Here is a 16,529-nt window from a genome sequence, read left to right as displayed (position 1 = left end):
GATGAGAAGAAACGTTAAACGTTGCTCTATATTTATGTACAGTAAATGTGTTACAAAAACGAAACGTTGCTCTATATTTATGTACAGTAAATGTGTTACAAAAACGAAGCTAAAAAAGACAGAAAGCTGTGTAGTCTGGCCGTACCCGGATATCCTCCAATGTAGATAGGGTTCTTCGTCTCGGCTGAGGTAGAGGAAGAGTGTGGGTTCTCTGCGCTCACGGTCACACCGTCTACGGTCAGACTCAGGCTGTGCTTTAACTTCTTGGCCACCAGAGTGTGCCAGCGGCCGTCACACAGCCATGACCTGCTTCTGGACACAGCTGAGAATCTTCCAGCACCGTTATTCACATTGAACACCACCTACATACAGAACACACACACACACACACACACACACACACAGCAACATTACTAGGCAGCACAGACAAACACTACAGGTTTGATTAGCTCAGAGACAATGATGAAACATAAAACAAAGTACTCACATCAGAGAATTTATGTAAAAAAAAAAAAATATCTCAAGTGTGCTAAGATTTTAGCATGGCTCGGAATTTAGATCCAAAGCATATTAGCGACACTGAGCATGTTCACAACTGTGTTGTTGAGAGCTTGTGATCTTGTGAGCGTTATGAATAAAGGTAAGAGTTTTTAATGTTTAGTGAAATGATGGTGAAGTTGATCTCTCTTTTCATTTGACGCTGTTTATTCTTTTCAAGCCTGGAAATTAGCTTCAGCCAAACTGCTTCCATTTTAAGTGAGCACACAAATTGCACCTTTAAACTCCTACACGTTTATTTTACCGAAGCGGTGCCGAATGCTCCATTCTGATTGGGCCACGGGTGCTGAATCTTTCTATAAAAGCTAATATGCTAACAGTACTGGCTATTAAGCGAATCATGAGTCTATATTAACACGGCTTCTAATATATTATCGGTTTAAAAAGGAATAGCTACTTCACAAGGCAATGTAGTTGTCAATGTGGTAAAGCTTTCCCTTAGTAAACAATTACTTACAGAGTCTCCAGCGTCAGTGTAAACTTCTTACAGTTTTCAGTTTTATGTTATGACATAAAGGATAGAATAAAAGAACGAATAAAAACATGAAAAGTGACTGAGCCGAGAAAAATCATAACGTCTAACTACTGTCTAAATAACCGAAGACGGAATGGTTAGACTGTTTAGTGTAGACAGAAAGTTGGGGTCGCGGTGTGTTCCTCACCTGTCCATCGACGAGCTCCAGTCCGATGGCGTCCACTCTGGCACTGCTCACTCCCAGCAGAACCCCATCCAGTGACGTGGAACGAAACTCCAAACTCACGGTCACATCAGAGCCCACATAATAACCCTCTTTCACTGAAACACAGAGCGAAACCAAGACACAGAGCTTTAGTGTTTCCTGCTGTTCCTTATCAGCACTGAGAGAGAAAAACATCTCATTATTTTTTAATTAAACAGCATGATCATTAAAACAGCTGTGGTACAATCACTTAAGAGGAAATGACTCAGGGATGAAGATCTAGTGAAATGAGCCGTGTGTGGTACTGACTGAAAGCGGCGTATCCCGAGCCGTTGAAGAAGGTGCCGTCCTGCACCGCGCTGAAACATGAGCCGGTATCGTAAGATGCAGCTGCGTTGTTCAAGTTCAGTTCAGCGTTGTTCAACTTGACCTTCAGCACACAGCTGGCTACACTGTGGGTCACCTGTAACACACACACACACCAGAAGGAAATCACTCGAGTCTGTCATATACTGATATTTACTGCACTAAATTACGCCACAATACACTTCTATTAAGGCGTCATACTTTTTAACAATAACCACTGTTATACATTTTAAACCACTGTAGCTCCCAGGTAGCCTGAGATGGTGGTATCTTTTGGTCATGTATTGTGAAAACATCTACAAGTATCATGATATAATATTTTTTAACATGTCTTCCAACGGGGGGCACGGTGGCTTAGTGGTTAGCACATTTGCCTCACACCTCCAGGGTCAGGGTTCGATTCCCGCCTCTATCTTGTGTGTGTGTGTGGAGTTTGCATGTTCTCCCCCGTGCCTCGGGGGTTTCCTCCTCCTTCCTCCGGTAGGTTGATTGGCATCTCTGGAAAATTGTCCCTAGTGTGTGAATGAGTGTGTGTGTGCCCTGTGATGGGTTGGCACTCCGTCCAGGGTGTACCCTGCCTTGATACCCAATGACACCTGAGATAGGCACAGGCTCCCCGTGACCCGAGGTAGTTCGGATAAGCGGTAGAAGATGAATGAATGAATGAATGAATGAATGTCTTCCAACCCTAACTGTTTAATTCTTGTGTAAGATCAGTTTGAGAAACAGATAAACACTAACGTTTCCGATCCTCTTGGCTGTATATCCTGCTGGCAATCCACCCACGTAGAGCTTCCCTTCTACATCCAGACTCTGGCCTTTAATGGTTGTTCGCTCCGACTCGGCTCCATCGACACTGATCAGTATGCTTTTCTTGCTGAAGTCGGTCCTCACCTGTGTAGATGCAATGACACATACACACACACACACATATATATATTTATAAAAATCCCATAAATCATGTTTACATTTACAGCATTTGGCAGACGCCCTTATCCAGAGCGACGTACATACAGTAAGTGCTTAAATCTCTAACATTGACTGCATTAATGCTGGCTCACTAGGTTACATACTTAAGATACCATGAGTTTAAAACATTGTTCAAAGTTACATTGAAGAAATGTCAAAGGTTTTTTTTTTTATTTTTAATAAATGCAAAAGATAGGGAAAGATGCCTCTTGTTCTTTTATGCAAGAGGCAGGGAATATAAAGCGGTAACTCACAGTGTGCCACTGTCCATCGTTGATGTTTGTGAGTGATGTGGTCATGGCAGGTCCTTTGCCCAGGTCACAAGAGAACAGCAGCCGACCTCCCAGCAGCTGCAGTACTGCGTAATCCTGCTGATTAGCATTAGCCATGTAGTACAGGATCCCACTGTGTGCCAGCGTACGGATCGACAGCTCGACTGTAAAACTGCAGAGAAAGAGCATAGAAATTAGACTGTTTATATAGAAATAAAAAGTGAGCGCTGTGACCGTATTAACAGACCACACGCTTTTTTTGTTGGTATCCAATCATTCCAGGTAGCTCACTGGCCCTGAGTGCTGCTCTGACAGATTAAAGCAAGCCTCATCCTCATCAGGATTACACAGTCAGGAAAATCTGATACATATGTTTACCTAGACTTGTATAATGAGATATAAACCAAAAACTGTGTGATATGTTGTTACAGTTACTAGAGCTGCTTTTTCATATCAGCGCAAGAGCCGTGAAGTACTGATTAACTGTTTAGTGATTTATCCAAACCCCAGTATTCTTGGGAAGGACATGATGTGGGTGCACTGGACCATAGCTGAGAACAGGACTGGATATAAACGTTTGTAAAAGTTTGTGAGGTTCAGGCTCAGGCCTCCTGAATAATGCACAAGCAAACATATGAGGTCATGTTCTTTATACTGTTCATGAATAAATACCTGTAGGATTCAAGCTAAAAATCAGAGACTATACTTGAAGGAATGGCAGACTAAAGCACAGCATAAATGCAAAAGAGGACAAAGAACTTATATATTCTTCATGAACGGATTTAACAAGTCGTGCCATTGATCTGATAATAAATCCATCAGTTTGGTTTGTAGTTAAACTTTGTCTCAGTGATCTATAATGTATTTAATCCTCCATCCCCTTTATGCTTTTAATGTGGATGAAAAAAATATATAAAAAAGATTAAAAAATATATATATACTGGATCATATAAAAGGATTTCTTTAGATCCTTCAAATGCTTACCTCGACCTGACTGTTTTATTCTTGAAGCTGAACATCATGTAACTGTTTTTGGAGAATCCAAGCTGATGTGCATCTGGGATACTTTCTGTGTTGTCACTGGCAGCGCACTAAGGAAGTACAAGTACCATATTAGTCCATGCCAAGGTGCAACATGATAACTTATCACTTACACATAGATGAATCTTGTTTTGACAAAACACACTGGAATCTAAGGCATGTGACAGAGCGTCTACATACCTTAGCTGTAGTTTTCTCTATAAATACTAGTGACTGAACTTAGTGAAGCGTTGCGTTCTATGCATTGTCTACTATACATCACGAATACTCAGTATTGTCTCTGTGTTTTTACACACCACACACACGCACATATTTATATTCACCAGGAACAGCTACTTATCCACACTGACACAAAAATGAATTGTGGATATAAATACTTAATACGGTGTTAAACTCTTTCACGTGTTTCGCTCCGTCTCAGTAGGCTTCTGCTAAAATGTGCGTCATTAGGGATTAGATCCAAAAATGATTGGGGAAAGTAAAGCTTTCCTAATCCAAACCCAATCCACTATACAAACAGATGAAATGATAAAATTAGAAAATTGAGGATTTTAGGAAGCTGCTGCCAAATTTCAGCTAAATCTTTAATTCTGTTTACAGCATTGTGCCTCTCAGGACCAAATGTTATCCTTTTAATAGGTCGTCTTTTTATTTATTTATTTATTTATTTATTTCATTTTTACACTCCCCAATTAAACAGTATTGTGTGTGTGTGTGTGTGTGTGTGTGTTAATGCACACTCACAGTAGTGGCTCCTGGTGTAACAGCACTATGTTCACTGGGAGGTGACAGGGGTCTTTGGTCCGGGCCAGCAGTGGGCTCAGGCTCCACGTCACCCTCGTCTGGAAGAAGCAGGCGTTTTGGACGCTCCTCCAGCAGGCAGCTGTCCATGTCTACTCCCTCATACTTTATTGCTCCTGACAGGTCCAACAACCTAACACACACACACACACACACACACACACACACGCACATACCCTTTACATTACGTATTGGCCAACCATGCAATTTACATACTAAAAAAATATTTCTGATTCATTCTGTTCCGGTGACTCAGATCATTTCCTTGATAGAAAACTTTGGTATCTAAAGAATCTCACTACCTGAGACAGCATGTCATAAATACGTCTGTAAATCTGTGCAGTTAATCATCTTGGCCAGACATCAGTATAGTGTGACAACCGTCACATATATGTTCCAGAAACATCTGCAACTTTTATTTCCTAGTACTTTGTTGTGTGATACATGTACTTACTGTAGTTAACATTATCTGTTATTTATTAGCATGTTAATAAGCATTTATTAACATATTAACAAGATTTTTGCTCATTTAGAGTTGTATTGTGGTAAATAATTGTTAGTTTAGTGCCATGTAATGTTAAGAATTACTGTACTTTACTGTTGAAGAACATTAATATCTAACAAAAAGAAATAAATGTATGGAAATTGCTAGAAAAACATAAAATTTAAGTACAAAAATAGAAAATAGAAAAGACCAAAATAGTTGAAAACAACAACAGTATGTGTTCCTAATGATCTCTGAACCAGCACAACAGAATTTAAGGCTGAACTGTGAATGGTTGACAATAGCTCTGCCTCAGCGTGATTTGCTTCCTTAAACATTGTAAGCTGAATTTCCAAATAAATTCTAGACAAGCAGCAAGACAGTTTCTCTTTCTAAATGAAACGCACATTGTTGGAAATGCAAAACTGCTTCGGATCTTTGTTTTAGGATTGAACAGTGTGTCCATAACTCACATGGTGTCCACAGCCATGTTCCTGATGCAGCCATAGAACGATGTGGTGGAGAAGAGCGTTCCAGTGGCCTCTCCTGGAGGAACGCCTCCGATGTAGAAATTACTCAGAGTAAGAACTTTCTCTGAAGGTAACCCAAGCTTTACTGTTTCCTGCTGGTCCTCATCAACATACACTGTCAATGTCCTGTATCAAAATATATACCATGTACCATAAACAAAACGATTAAGGCTAACATGCAGCAATACAGAGTAGAGTTCTGTAGAGTAGAGTAGAACTGTAGAGTTCTCTTATAATGTACGCGACAGTAAACACTAACAGATGAGAAAAAACTAAAAAAATCACAGACAAACACTACTGATTTACTGATATATGAACTAACAGACAGACACATTGTCTAATACAACTCTGACAGTTGAGGGAGTAAGGCCAGTCTCTCACTGCACCATTTGCACTGTTTGGGAGCTTATATTTTTATTGTAATCTATATTAAAAAGTTCTTCAGAAGGCAACATGAGTCTTTGGTGATGGGTTCAGACCTTTTGTTCCTCTGCAGGATGAGGGAGTGCTCCTGTCCATCACTGAATGTGCCATTTTGGGATTTGACAACAGCTTTGTACGTTCCTCCTCCCTCCGCCATGCTCATGTGGACTTCTACTCTGCCTGACACCAGCATCACAGCCAGGAACGGCTAGAGAGATAGAGAGAGAGCGAGACAGAGAGAGAGAGCACTGTTAATTGCATTTCTGTATCCCACTACCTCACCACATCCCTCTCATTATAAGCCTAAAGCAGCTACTGGAATTAAATCTCAAAGGGACCACAATAATTATAAAAATCTAAAAAAAAAAAAAAACAAACACTTTTTGTGCTAAAGCTCCATATATAGATGTAATTCATGCTCTTTAGCACTGATACTGATATTGTAGAGAAGTGTTTGGAGTTTAGCTTGCGTTTATACCTGCTGTGTGTGTCTGCGTTTGTGGGCACTGGCTGAGCTGAAGCCTGCCAGGATAAGACCACTGCTGTTTCTGCTAGAGAAGCTGCTCATGAGCTCGCTATGAGGACCAACAGTGACTTCAGGCATCTGCACGTATCCCCCACCCAGCACAGACACGCTGCGGATAGACTGCAACACACACACACACCCACATATAGATAATCATCACAAAGGCTTCACACAGCCTGGAGTAACCCTGAATAGTTAATTCCTACATTCCGGCTTGAAACAAAATTGACCTTAGATATTGCATCACCTCAGACAGCATGTTGCTGAGGCCTAGGAGTGGGGAATATGACAATATAAAATTAATATTGATTGTCTTCAATAAGGCTCTCACGCTGACCAGTCCAGTTGTTTCTCAAAGGAACGAGTAACATTTTGTAAAAGTTGAATAAATAAATCCTTTTTTGTGAATCAGTACATTTTTGTTGGCATGTTGTTGGCAAAGAATCTTGTGATGTGTACAGTATACTGTGAAAATCTTCTACAGATCATCTGAGGCTATATTAGTTTTACATGCTGTGGCATTTACAAAGTTTCGCTACCTTAATCAACAAGCACAGACTGCCATCCAGTGGCCAACATCTGTAATGTGTAGCAGTGGATAGCAGTGAATTTCAATTCTGTAACATCTGACTTAGTTTAAGTTAATTAACACACACATGCCTCAGTGCAGGGGAGAGATAAACCTACGCTTCTGGTGTGAGCTACCAACTTTAAAAGCATCCCATTATTCAGTCTGGCATCTTACCTTTAGAATGCAGCCTTTCTTTACGCTGTAGGCTTCTCTCAGGAGGTCAAAGTTTGTGCGTGCAATTTCAACATTCTTGATACAGCCCACATATGAGCGTGCAACAACCTGCCTCCTGAAAGAGTGAAGAAGTAGAGTTTATTTTCAAGAATGAACAAAATGAATCAATCGAATCTACCATATCAAACATTATATCAAGAAGTGCTGTACAGTATAAACCTCTCTATACATTACCTGATTGGCCTGGATGCAGGCAGCCCACCAATGTAGATAGGGTCTAGATCTGATCGGTTGAGGTCAGAGGCAGTTCCAGGAGACTCTGCCTCCATGATCTCTCTCTCTGATGGGGAGTCTGCGGTCATTATGGATAAATAACCTGCAGACAAAATTGATTCGGTATCTGTTATGACATGGACGGGAAATCCTCTAGATGAAGGCTTTATAGTTCTTTTCTTAAAATGCACTGGGACTGAATTATAAACAGTCTAATAACACTGCACCTGTTTAAACCATTCGTAATAACATTGATATGTAACATAAAGATGTCATTTAATACTGCAATACCTTTGCGTTTGTTGCGATTCAGGGCAATCTTGTACCATACTCCTGTATTGTACACTTTTGTGGAGGTCAATGTGAGAGGTCCAGAGCCCAGTTCAAAGGTCAGGTGCACTTTACCTTCTACCAATTCAATGGACAAGAGGTCTCTCTGCAAAAATCCAAAACAAATAAACAATAATGTGTGACTGATGTGCAAGGCTCAAACAATAACCAGAGACACTGTCAAACTGGAGCAATGTAAAGGTACTTTTATAGGTATTAACTAACTTACAGTGCCGTTGGAAGCCAGGTAGAGAAGCAGGCCGTTAGGAGAAAGAGTTTTGAAGAACATAACGATGCTTGTGGATGTGGGACGCAGATTTTTCACTACCACCGAATATCCACTGCCATCAAAGTGAAAAGAGGTCTCCTCTGTCTCCGGCCTAAAAATCAGAATACATCGCATCCACAAGCACAGATTAGTAAACATAAAATGGCCACAAGCTGTACTATAAAGCTATCATAATGTTTCAGACGTTTTAGAACATTGACATTTATATGACTGTTCCACCATGTAATCAGACTACATTACCTCATAAAGCAACCACCACAGCTCCCTTCCCTTTCAGCGTAATTCCAGAGCCCGATGTTCTTCTCATTCAGAGATGCTTCACCAATACATCCTGTAAAGTGAGTCATCTTCACTGCTGAAGATTTCTTGGAAGATACAAAATGAACAAATATAAGTCGAATGAATATAACACGCACATGAAGTCTTTATTTTAAGTTTAAAGCCATGCTGCATACCTTAACCTGTCCACCCAGCCCTCCCACAAACACCCATGTGGATTTGTTGACTTCCATGACTGTGGATGAACCTGGCGCCGTTGTCTTGACCGGGGGCATCGGCTCTGAGTCCAACTGCTGAATGGTGAGGGAGCCTTGCCTTCCGAATCTACAAAACAACAGCACAATAAACTAAAACATTACTGCCTCATGAAATTCGCTGAATCAACTACTTACTGCTAATCTGCTCTAATCCAGTTGTGGCAACACTCTGAACTTTAAGGTCACTTTCAAGGTTTCTCTCATTTCAATACAATAATAAGCTATGATTGGAGTGATAAAATCCTGAAACAGTAGTCATTAGTGTTGTTATATTGACCAATGAAAGAGCAAAATGTCATCTAGTAGTTTGAGGAAAATATAGCAGCCATAAAATGTCGCTTCATATATTCATTTTGTTATTTATTCAGGGAATAACCTGCAATATATTTACATTGTATAATATGTATTATTTATTTATCTACCACCAAAACCGCTGAAACCCGTGTTGGTGCCAAAGGCATCGTCAGTTACTTAGTAATGGACATTTTACAAAAGGTTCAGCGCACCGTATCGAAACAGTGCACTTGAATCGGTGGAATAAACTTCCAACTATTTCCCAGGCTTGAAACTGAATAACTAAGACTTGAGATGTCACTGAGTTGCATTATCTCTAGCTACAGTATATTAGGTTGAAGAACTGCATGTAGCAAAAAATACAAAGTGCAAAACATACCGAGTGGCATTAATTCTGTGCCATTTGTTGTTGTTTATCTGCAGGTTAGGGAACTCCAGTTTAGTGTGGCCTGAGCCTGAATCCCACAGAAAGGCCACTTTTCCATGCCTCATCTCAAGAGCCATGAAATCCACCTGATAATGACATAACGACTCAATTAGTAACTAAACTCCAAAAACACTTCAAATTAAAATAAAGTTAATAGGAGCATAACGACTTACACTTGTGCTGCTGCCCATGTAGAAGAGCAGGTTGTCTGGTTCTGTCGTTTTCACGGTAAGGGTGAGTGTGTTGAAATTGCTGGAGGTGATTTCAGGTTTGTATGAACGCACACAGCTCATATCTGCTGACACAGCAACTTTGATCTGCACCAAAAAAAAAAAGGATGCGACATCAAGGGAATAATCCTTTTAATAGTTTTAGTGGATAATTTATCATTGAAACCCTTAAGTAAACTATTCAGAACTATCATGTGATATGTTGTTCATATAATCTAATAACACTGACCGAGGCTGCTTGCTTTCGGGCCTGATTGATCATCTCCTTTATCTCTGACAGGTTCCTGCTCAAGTTCTCCCCCAGCAACTTCAGAGGTTGTAACCTGTCAAAGAGTCTCTCTGTCCGCGACTGAGCCTCTTTTATCTTAGATTCAACTGCACTGGCTAATAAAAGAGAGTAATAATTAATACAGAGTAAATGTACTGTATACTGAAGGTTTGTACACCAGTGTAAACGATTTAGGAACGGACCAGTGTCCTCAGAGTCTTTAACCATCACGTTAACAGTGCCGGCGCTGCTGTTGGCTGATCTCACAGCTGAAGATGATGCCTCTAGCTTTATGTGGTAGTCCTCCAAATGCTCTAGAGCTTTCTGTAATGAGGCATTGGCGTTGGCTGCTTGCTGCTTTGCTTTAAGGATCTGCTCCCTATTTCCTACAAAAAGAGTAGTTCTGACTCAGATAACACATTAAGACCTTAACATACATGGTAAAAATTAAGGAATCATTAGATTTCTGGCATTTGGCAGACACCCTTATCCAGAGCAACATACATTTATTTATTTTTTATACAGCTGAGGGTTAAGGGTCTTGCTCTAGCACAGAAGCAGTAGGACATTGGACCTGAACTCATAACCTTCTGATCACTAGGCCAACACCTTAACCACTGAGCTACCATTTCCCTCAGGCTGCTGTCTTTGTTCTAATATGTTAGCATGTTTAAGTTTGCACTAACAGTAGCAAAGAGAGACAAGAACTGACACTGGGGTTATTTGTGTGGAGTCTTACCACTGGGCAGGTTGTTCAGGTTGATGAGAGCCTCAGGGAGCAGCTGGGAGATGTTGTGCACACTCGTTCTGATTACACTGAGCTTGCTAGTTACAGCACTGGCATTCAGCGCAAGCCCTGGTAAATGGGATAAACATAAAAAAGATATAACTAGGATATATGGATTCATTTAGATCTATGGTATAGTCATTTATGTGTGTGTGTGTTTGTGTGTGTGCGTGTGTGTGTGAAAGAGACCACTTACCTTCAATGTATTTATTCAAATCTGCACTTTCATTTAAAATCTTTAAGCTTCTCTGCACAGCCTGTTTCCCCAGTTCAGTTAAGGATTCGTTTGAATGTAGAATCTTTTAAGAAAAGTGGTGAAAAAAAAACTCCATGAATTCAAGTCACGTCAACTAGATTAACAACCAAGATTTAATTCACCATGCTAAAGAATTATTTTACAATTCCCCAATTGACTGACCAGGTTAAGGGTGTAATTAGCATTCTGACTGACGGACAGTGCCACGTTTTCAGCCTGCTGGATGTTGTCGCTGATGTCAGAGATTCCTCGGGAAGTGGTGGTGGCATTCAGCGATGCTTCTCTAACTCCAGACAAAGTACTGCACAACAACAAAATAAGATGTCACACCCACTTTATAATGTCTTTTCTATTTGACCTTCATATGTTATATACACCATCTATAAACCCTTGTGTGGGAATTGCACAAGATTGTATTTATGAGTATCCTTCGTAACACTTGGCACAATAGCACAATGTGTAATAAATATAAATCTGAAGTTTCTACAAAATGATTAAAGCTTATGTAAATGGAATACATCTCTCTCTCTCTCTCTCTCTCTCTCTCTCTCTCTATATATATATATATATATATATATATATATATATATATATATATATATATATATATATAAAACACTCATGGATACATACCTGTTGATTGTCTGTGCCTCTGTCCTGAGTGCTTGGGCATGGTCCTCCGCACTGTACACTAACTGTAGAGCATCTCTTTTGGTTAGCTCCATCACTAGAGTGTCCACATGTTTCCTCACAGTGGGGCTCCACTGCAGCAGCTCCTCCTTAGCCTCCTCCACCTTCTGATTAGCCAGTGACATATAAAATCCTCACATACATATAATCACGCCAACATTATAAACCAACAATCTACCTACATCGTGTGACGTCTTACTCAAAACCACATCCGTCAAACAAATTGGACATTAGCTTTGAATTACATTCTGTGCATTTTGAACATTTTCACAATACAGCACTTAAGAGTACTATATACTTTGCAAAGATAACCGCGTAACGGTTTAATAACTGAATATGACAGTAATATATCAGGCCTTACCGCTGTGAGATTGCGCATGTCTTCGGCGATATGAAGTGCATCAGTCAAAAATTCCTGAGCTTCCTCCAGATTTGCCTCCACAGACTGATTCAGACTGCTCACGTTATGCCTTGTTATCTGTCAAAACATTCCCATACTATTCATTTATCCATCCCATAACTAAAAATCCCAGCATAATAAACAGTCAAGCATCTGACCATGAGATCAACTCACAGTAACATTCACCTTGTACTCTTCCAGATTGGTGTGGATATTCATCAGAAGATGTTCTGTGTGATTAGTGTGATTCTTGGCTGTGTTCAGGAGCTCCTGTGCATACTGGAGATGCTGGTGATGCCTAGCTAGGTTAGTGGAGATGTTGTGCTTCAGATTCTCCGTTTGATTAAAGGGTTCCATTATTTCCTTTTGCACGCTGTCAAGGTTCACCACTGCAGCACTGTAAACATAATATGGTATGCATTTAAATAATCCAGTCTGGTTAAATTAGTTGGATATCTAAACTAGCCAATGTTGTAAAAATGTAGTACATGTAGCACATTAAATAGCTTACCTGAGTTCTTCTAAAGCAGTGCTGTTGCTGCTGACTAAATCGACAGCCCTAATATTCTCCAAAATGGCCTCCATCTGCTCCAGCAGAACAGCACTGCGTCCTTCCTCCATCTCCTCTTTCACTGTCTCGTTAAGATTGCTCACATCCTCCTTCACAACTAGACCAAGCAAAACCAGGCCACATGAGTGAACATTTCCTCACATGAATGCACAATATCAAAAAAAAAAGAATCTAGTTATGAATACAGAGATCATGTACCTTGGATGGCAGTATAAACGTTAGAAATCTGGTCAAGAAGACCTTTTCCGTGATTAACGCTCTCTTCGGTAGCCCGCAAAACATTGTCGCCAAAAGCAGATATGTTCATAGCCTAAAAAGAAAGAAAGAAAGAAAGCTGTTGAAAGAAAGCTGTTGAAAGGAAGCTGAAAGAAAGATCTGCCAAGTATATCCACTCATCTGTCAGATATGAAATAAGATGTGATGGGAAAACCTTTTGTTGTAGCTGATCCACTTGTTTAGTGAGATGTGTTGTATCTTCCTCTCTCCCTTTCAACTGATAGCTTGAGTTCTGCTCTGATGACATCTTGGTCTATATGAACATCAATATTTAATACAGTCATTAGTTGTTGTTTTTTTAATATTATTTTATCCTGCACAGACACTAACAAATGAGATGATGTCTATTTCTTATTGGTTAATAATCAGAAAAGTGCACCCACTTGAAGCTCTTGGGTCTGGTTCTCCAGGCTGATCAACAGGGTGTATGGGGCCAGAATGACACCACTGAGGTTCAGAGACCGTATTGAGGCTTCTATAGCATCTACATCATCCAGCAGCACCCCAGTGCATTCATCATCGCATGCTAAAAAAAGAATTCATTCATGATTAGTTTATTTGTATGTTCTTTATGGCATTTCCATCACTATGCATACCTTCACGCTTAATGATTGTTAAATTACTATTTGAGGACTGTATATTTTCCTAATAACATCTTCAGAGTCCTGAGATGAGGCCGATTCTGAGGACTCTGAGAATCCTGAGGCATCTAGAGATCTACCAGCTCCAGTCAGTCTCTACGATACTAAAAAGGAGATGTGATCTCCATGTGGTCTTTTGCATCTATATAACATCTGTTTGACTGTATATTTATAATCACACCCTCCACTGTCACCCATATGAGAATGGGTTCCTCTTTGAGTCTGGTTCCTCTCAAGGTTTCTTCCTTTAGCATCTAAGGGAGTTTTTCCTTGCCACTGCTGCCTGAGTCACCTCAGACTTGCTCATCGGGGATAAATACATACACATTGTGAACTAAATCTATCTAATATTAATCTTGAATTTTGCATTCTATTAATCTTTATATTATTCTTTATAGTAACCTTTTGTTCTATGTTTATGTTCTGTAAAGCTGCTTTGAGACAATGTCAGTTGTAAAAAGCACTATACAAATAAACTTGAATTGAATTGAATTTATAACTTAAGTTCTTGTGAACTAAAAAAATGGTTCTAATGTTATAAAACGCTGTAGGGGATACTCACACACACACTGATCATCAGTGAGGACATGTCGGTCTTCACACTGGTCACATAGATGACCCCTGAACCCAAGTTTGCACTCGCACCTCCCGGTTTGTGCGTCACAAAGGTTGTGCAGTGAGCCGCTCGTGCCGCACACACACTCCTCACACTTCCCACTGGGTTGTGAGGGGTTACCATAGTAACCCAGTGAACACCTCTCACAGTAGCGTCCCTCATAGCCTGGTTTACAGGCATTACAGTGGTAATCACCAACACCATCCAATACACATGTTGGGCTAAAACTGCACAAATACACCAAATACAACAGTTAGTGCACTTGCCATTTGTTACACTTATTATTTTATTAGCAATCATTACATTCTTCAAGCACTTCATATGCAATGAGGATTTAATATTAGTAGCCAAAAGAAATGTAAAAACTGACATAAAATTCAGTTGTGTTTTGGAGTCTAGGAGTGAGACATGTTACCTGTTGCTTTGTATTGGACAAGCACAAAGTGAGCAGTCACTGATGGATCCCTTCACCTGGCCATAATACCCCGGGGCACATATATTACAGTGTTCTCCTGCTGTGTGGTGCTGACAGCCCTGATTAAAAAAGGAATAATCAGGAAAAACTATTCTGTGTATTTTACTACTAATTACTATTCATGGAAATAAAAAAGAGCTAAAGTTTTTCTACATAAAATTGTGTCGATTATGCTGTATAAGGTATACAGGCAGTATAAACTGTGAGGGTCAAAAGTGATAAATATGATGAATATAAATATGATCTTACCAGGCACTCGCCTGTGTCTAGGTCACATGCCAAGCTGTGGTTATTACACTGGCAGGGGACACAAGGCTGAATCATAGGTCTATTCATGCCCTTCATATTGAGCTCCGATACTCGCTGCCTATAGTAACCTGGAGCACATTCCTACAAAACACATGCACACACATACAGTGTTAATTTGCACAGACAAACACACTCATGATATAATAATACTCATAAAGGAACAGCATTGGGTATCGGAAAACAAACAAAACACGTTTAATTGAAATGTTATAAAAGTTGTTCATTGAAGGATTAAAACTATCTATTGCCTGGAAGGATTTCCTCAAAAGCATTTGTACCTTAAGGCAACTAATTTGGTATCATTTGAGAGTAAATACAAAGTTTCTTATATGTTTATTTTTCTATTCTGAATTAGGTTTACAGTGTAGAACGTGTGCGTCTGTGGGATTTCCGGTTCAGTTACCGGTACATGTGTAAAATAGATTAAGATGTTTTATGCATGTTGTCACATGTCCCGTGTGAGATGTGGAAACACATATAAAATGTCTTTTGATCATTTGATCATTAAGGGTGTGTAATATAACAAGTGTGAGACTTTGACTTTATTCTTCAATACCAGGAATGTTTGTTTTGTACGTATCATTTGGCTCAAAATGTACAGACAAAAATGCTAGTGTAACTACAGTAGTCCCCACAGACAAGTGAAGACATCAGGAGTCTTGGAGTTACCTGACAGGACAGGCCTGCATAGCCTGGAGGGCATTCACATATCTCCACCAGCCTGGCCACCTCCATTCCCTCAGGAGATTCGTCCACATCCACTGCTGTCTCCATGGAGATATTTGAGATCCTGGACAGAGACAAAGGTTTAGATTTGAAGAAAAAATGATTCATTATTATTAATGAGAATCTAGACATATAGATGAATTAAAAAAATTATTTCTGGCACTTCGGGGTGCGTACCTGCTTTGCTGGAGTCCTGTCCCGAATGAGGCTTTGATGATGATGTACTCCACATTACTCAAGATGGACATGAAGTCTTCGTGACTCACAGCGTTCTCAGACACTGCATTGAAGTACTTCCACTTGTGCTGTCCAGGCAAAAACAGATAAATTCTTTAGTTTATGAAACAACCTTGAATTTGCCTAATTACCCCACCTCTGTGATCAGTTCTATGTACTCTGCATGCAGTCTCTGTGTGTGTGTACAAAGCACACCTCTGTGAGAGGGACACGCTGTGTGGTGCGGACGCCGTTCTCTGGAGCAGGCATGTCAATGTAAATCACCAGCTTCCTCAGATGTCCTCCCCTCATCAGCACTTGAGGCTCATAATTGGATAGACCTGATCCATCCATTGCAGCAAAGGTTACAGTATATGAGAGTTCACCACCATAGGACAGCAGCTGCGCAGAAAAATATGACATCAGCTCAAGTGTGCTGCAGAGATCATATCTCAAACAGTACATTTACACTAACATTGAAGGAAATGATGAAACGTTCACTTTATTGACCGAGAAAAATTCTA

At 40.1% G+C, this 16,529-nt stretch overlaps 1 protein-coding gene across 2 annotated transcripts in view; it reads right to left on the bottom strand.

Moving 5' to 3' along the window:
* The window catches only part of lama1 (laminin, alpha 1), a 40,509-nt gene that overhangs the window by 873 nt on the left and 23,107 nt on the right, over positions 1-16,529 (bottom strand). The window contains exons 26-61 of one of the 2 annotated variants that reach the window (XM_060869714.1): positions 16,222-16,407; positions 15,967-16,094; positions 15,733-15,853; positions 15,004-15,144; positions 14,695-14,813; positions 14,226-14,506; positions 13,406-13,548; positions 13,177-13,275; positions 12,945-13,056; positions 12,687-12,843; positions 12,350-12,572; positions 12,137-12,253; positions 11,719-11,882; positions 11,248-11,386; positions 11,026-11,128; positions 10,782-10,898; positions 10,246-10,428; positions 10,004-10,158; positions 9,718-9,861; positions 9,497-9,630; positions 8,743-8,890; positions 8,528-8,652; positions 8,228-8,378; positions 7,960-8,104; positions 7,630-7,771; positions 7,396-7,510; positions 6,603-6,770; positions 6,181-6,332; positions 5,645-5,827; positions 4,631-4,820; positions 3,830-3,936; positions 2,828-3,017; positions 2,346-2,498; positions 1,548-1,701; positions 1,221-1,354; positions 146-362 (exon numbers count right to left, since the gene is read on the bottom strand). In XM_060869714.1, the coding sequence (XP_060725697.1) occupies positions 146-362; positions 1,221-1,354; positions 1,548-1,701; positions 2,346-2,498; positions 2,828-3,017; positions 3,830-3,936; positions 4,631-4,820; positions 5,645-5,827; positions 6,181-6,332; positions 6,603-6,770; positions 7,396-7,510; positions 7,630-7,771; positions 7,960-8,104; positions 8,228-8,378; positions 8,528-8,652; positions 8,743-8,890; positions 9,497-9,630; positions 9,718-9,861; positions 10,004-10,158; positions 10,246-10,428; positions 10,782-10,898; positions 11,026-11,128; positions 11,248-11,386; positions 11,719-11,882; positions 12,137-12,253; positions 12,350-12,572; positions 12,687-12,843; positions 12,945-13,056; positions 13,177-13,275; positions 13,406-13,548; positions 14,226-14,506; positions 14,695-14,813; positions 15,004-15,144; positions 15,733-15,853; positions 15,967-16,094; positions 16,222-16,407 (5,440 nt within the window). The remainder of the gene's footprint in view (positions 1-145; positions 363-1,220; positions 1,355-1,547; positions 1,702-2,345; positions 2,499-2,827; positions 3,018-3,829; positions 3,937-4,630; positions 4,821-5,644; positions 5,828-6,180; positions 6,333-6,602; positions 6,771-7,395; positions 7,511-7,629; positions 7,772-7,959; positions 8,105-8,227; positions 8,379-8,527; positions 8,653-8,742; positions 8,891-9,496; positions 9,631-9,717; positions 9,862-10,003; positions 10,159-10,245; positions 10,429-10,781; positions 10,899-11,025; positions 11,129-11,247; positions 11,387-11,718; positions 11,883-12,136; positions 12,254-12,349; positions 12,573-12,686; positions 12,844-12,944; positions 13,057-13,176; positions 13,276-13,405; positions 13,549-14,225; positions 14,507-14,694; positions 14,814-15,003; positions 15,145-15,732; positions 15,854-15,966; positions 16,095-16,221; positions 16,408-16,529) is intronic. The other variant, XM_060869716.1, reaches the window with a different exon arrangement.

Source organism: Tachysurus vachellii, chromosome 5 (genome assembly GCF_030014155.1).
Source record: "Tachysurus vachellii isolate PV-2020 chromosome 5, HZAU_Pvac_v1, whole genome shotgun sequence".
NCBI classification, from domain to species: Eukaryota; Metazoa; Chordata; class Actinopteri; order Siluriformes; family Bagridae; genus Tachysurus; species Tachysurus vachellii.
This window is presented reverse-complemented; position numbering and strand designations above follow the sequence as displayed.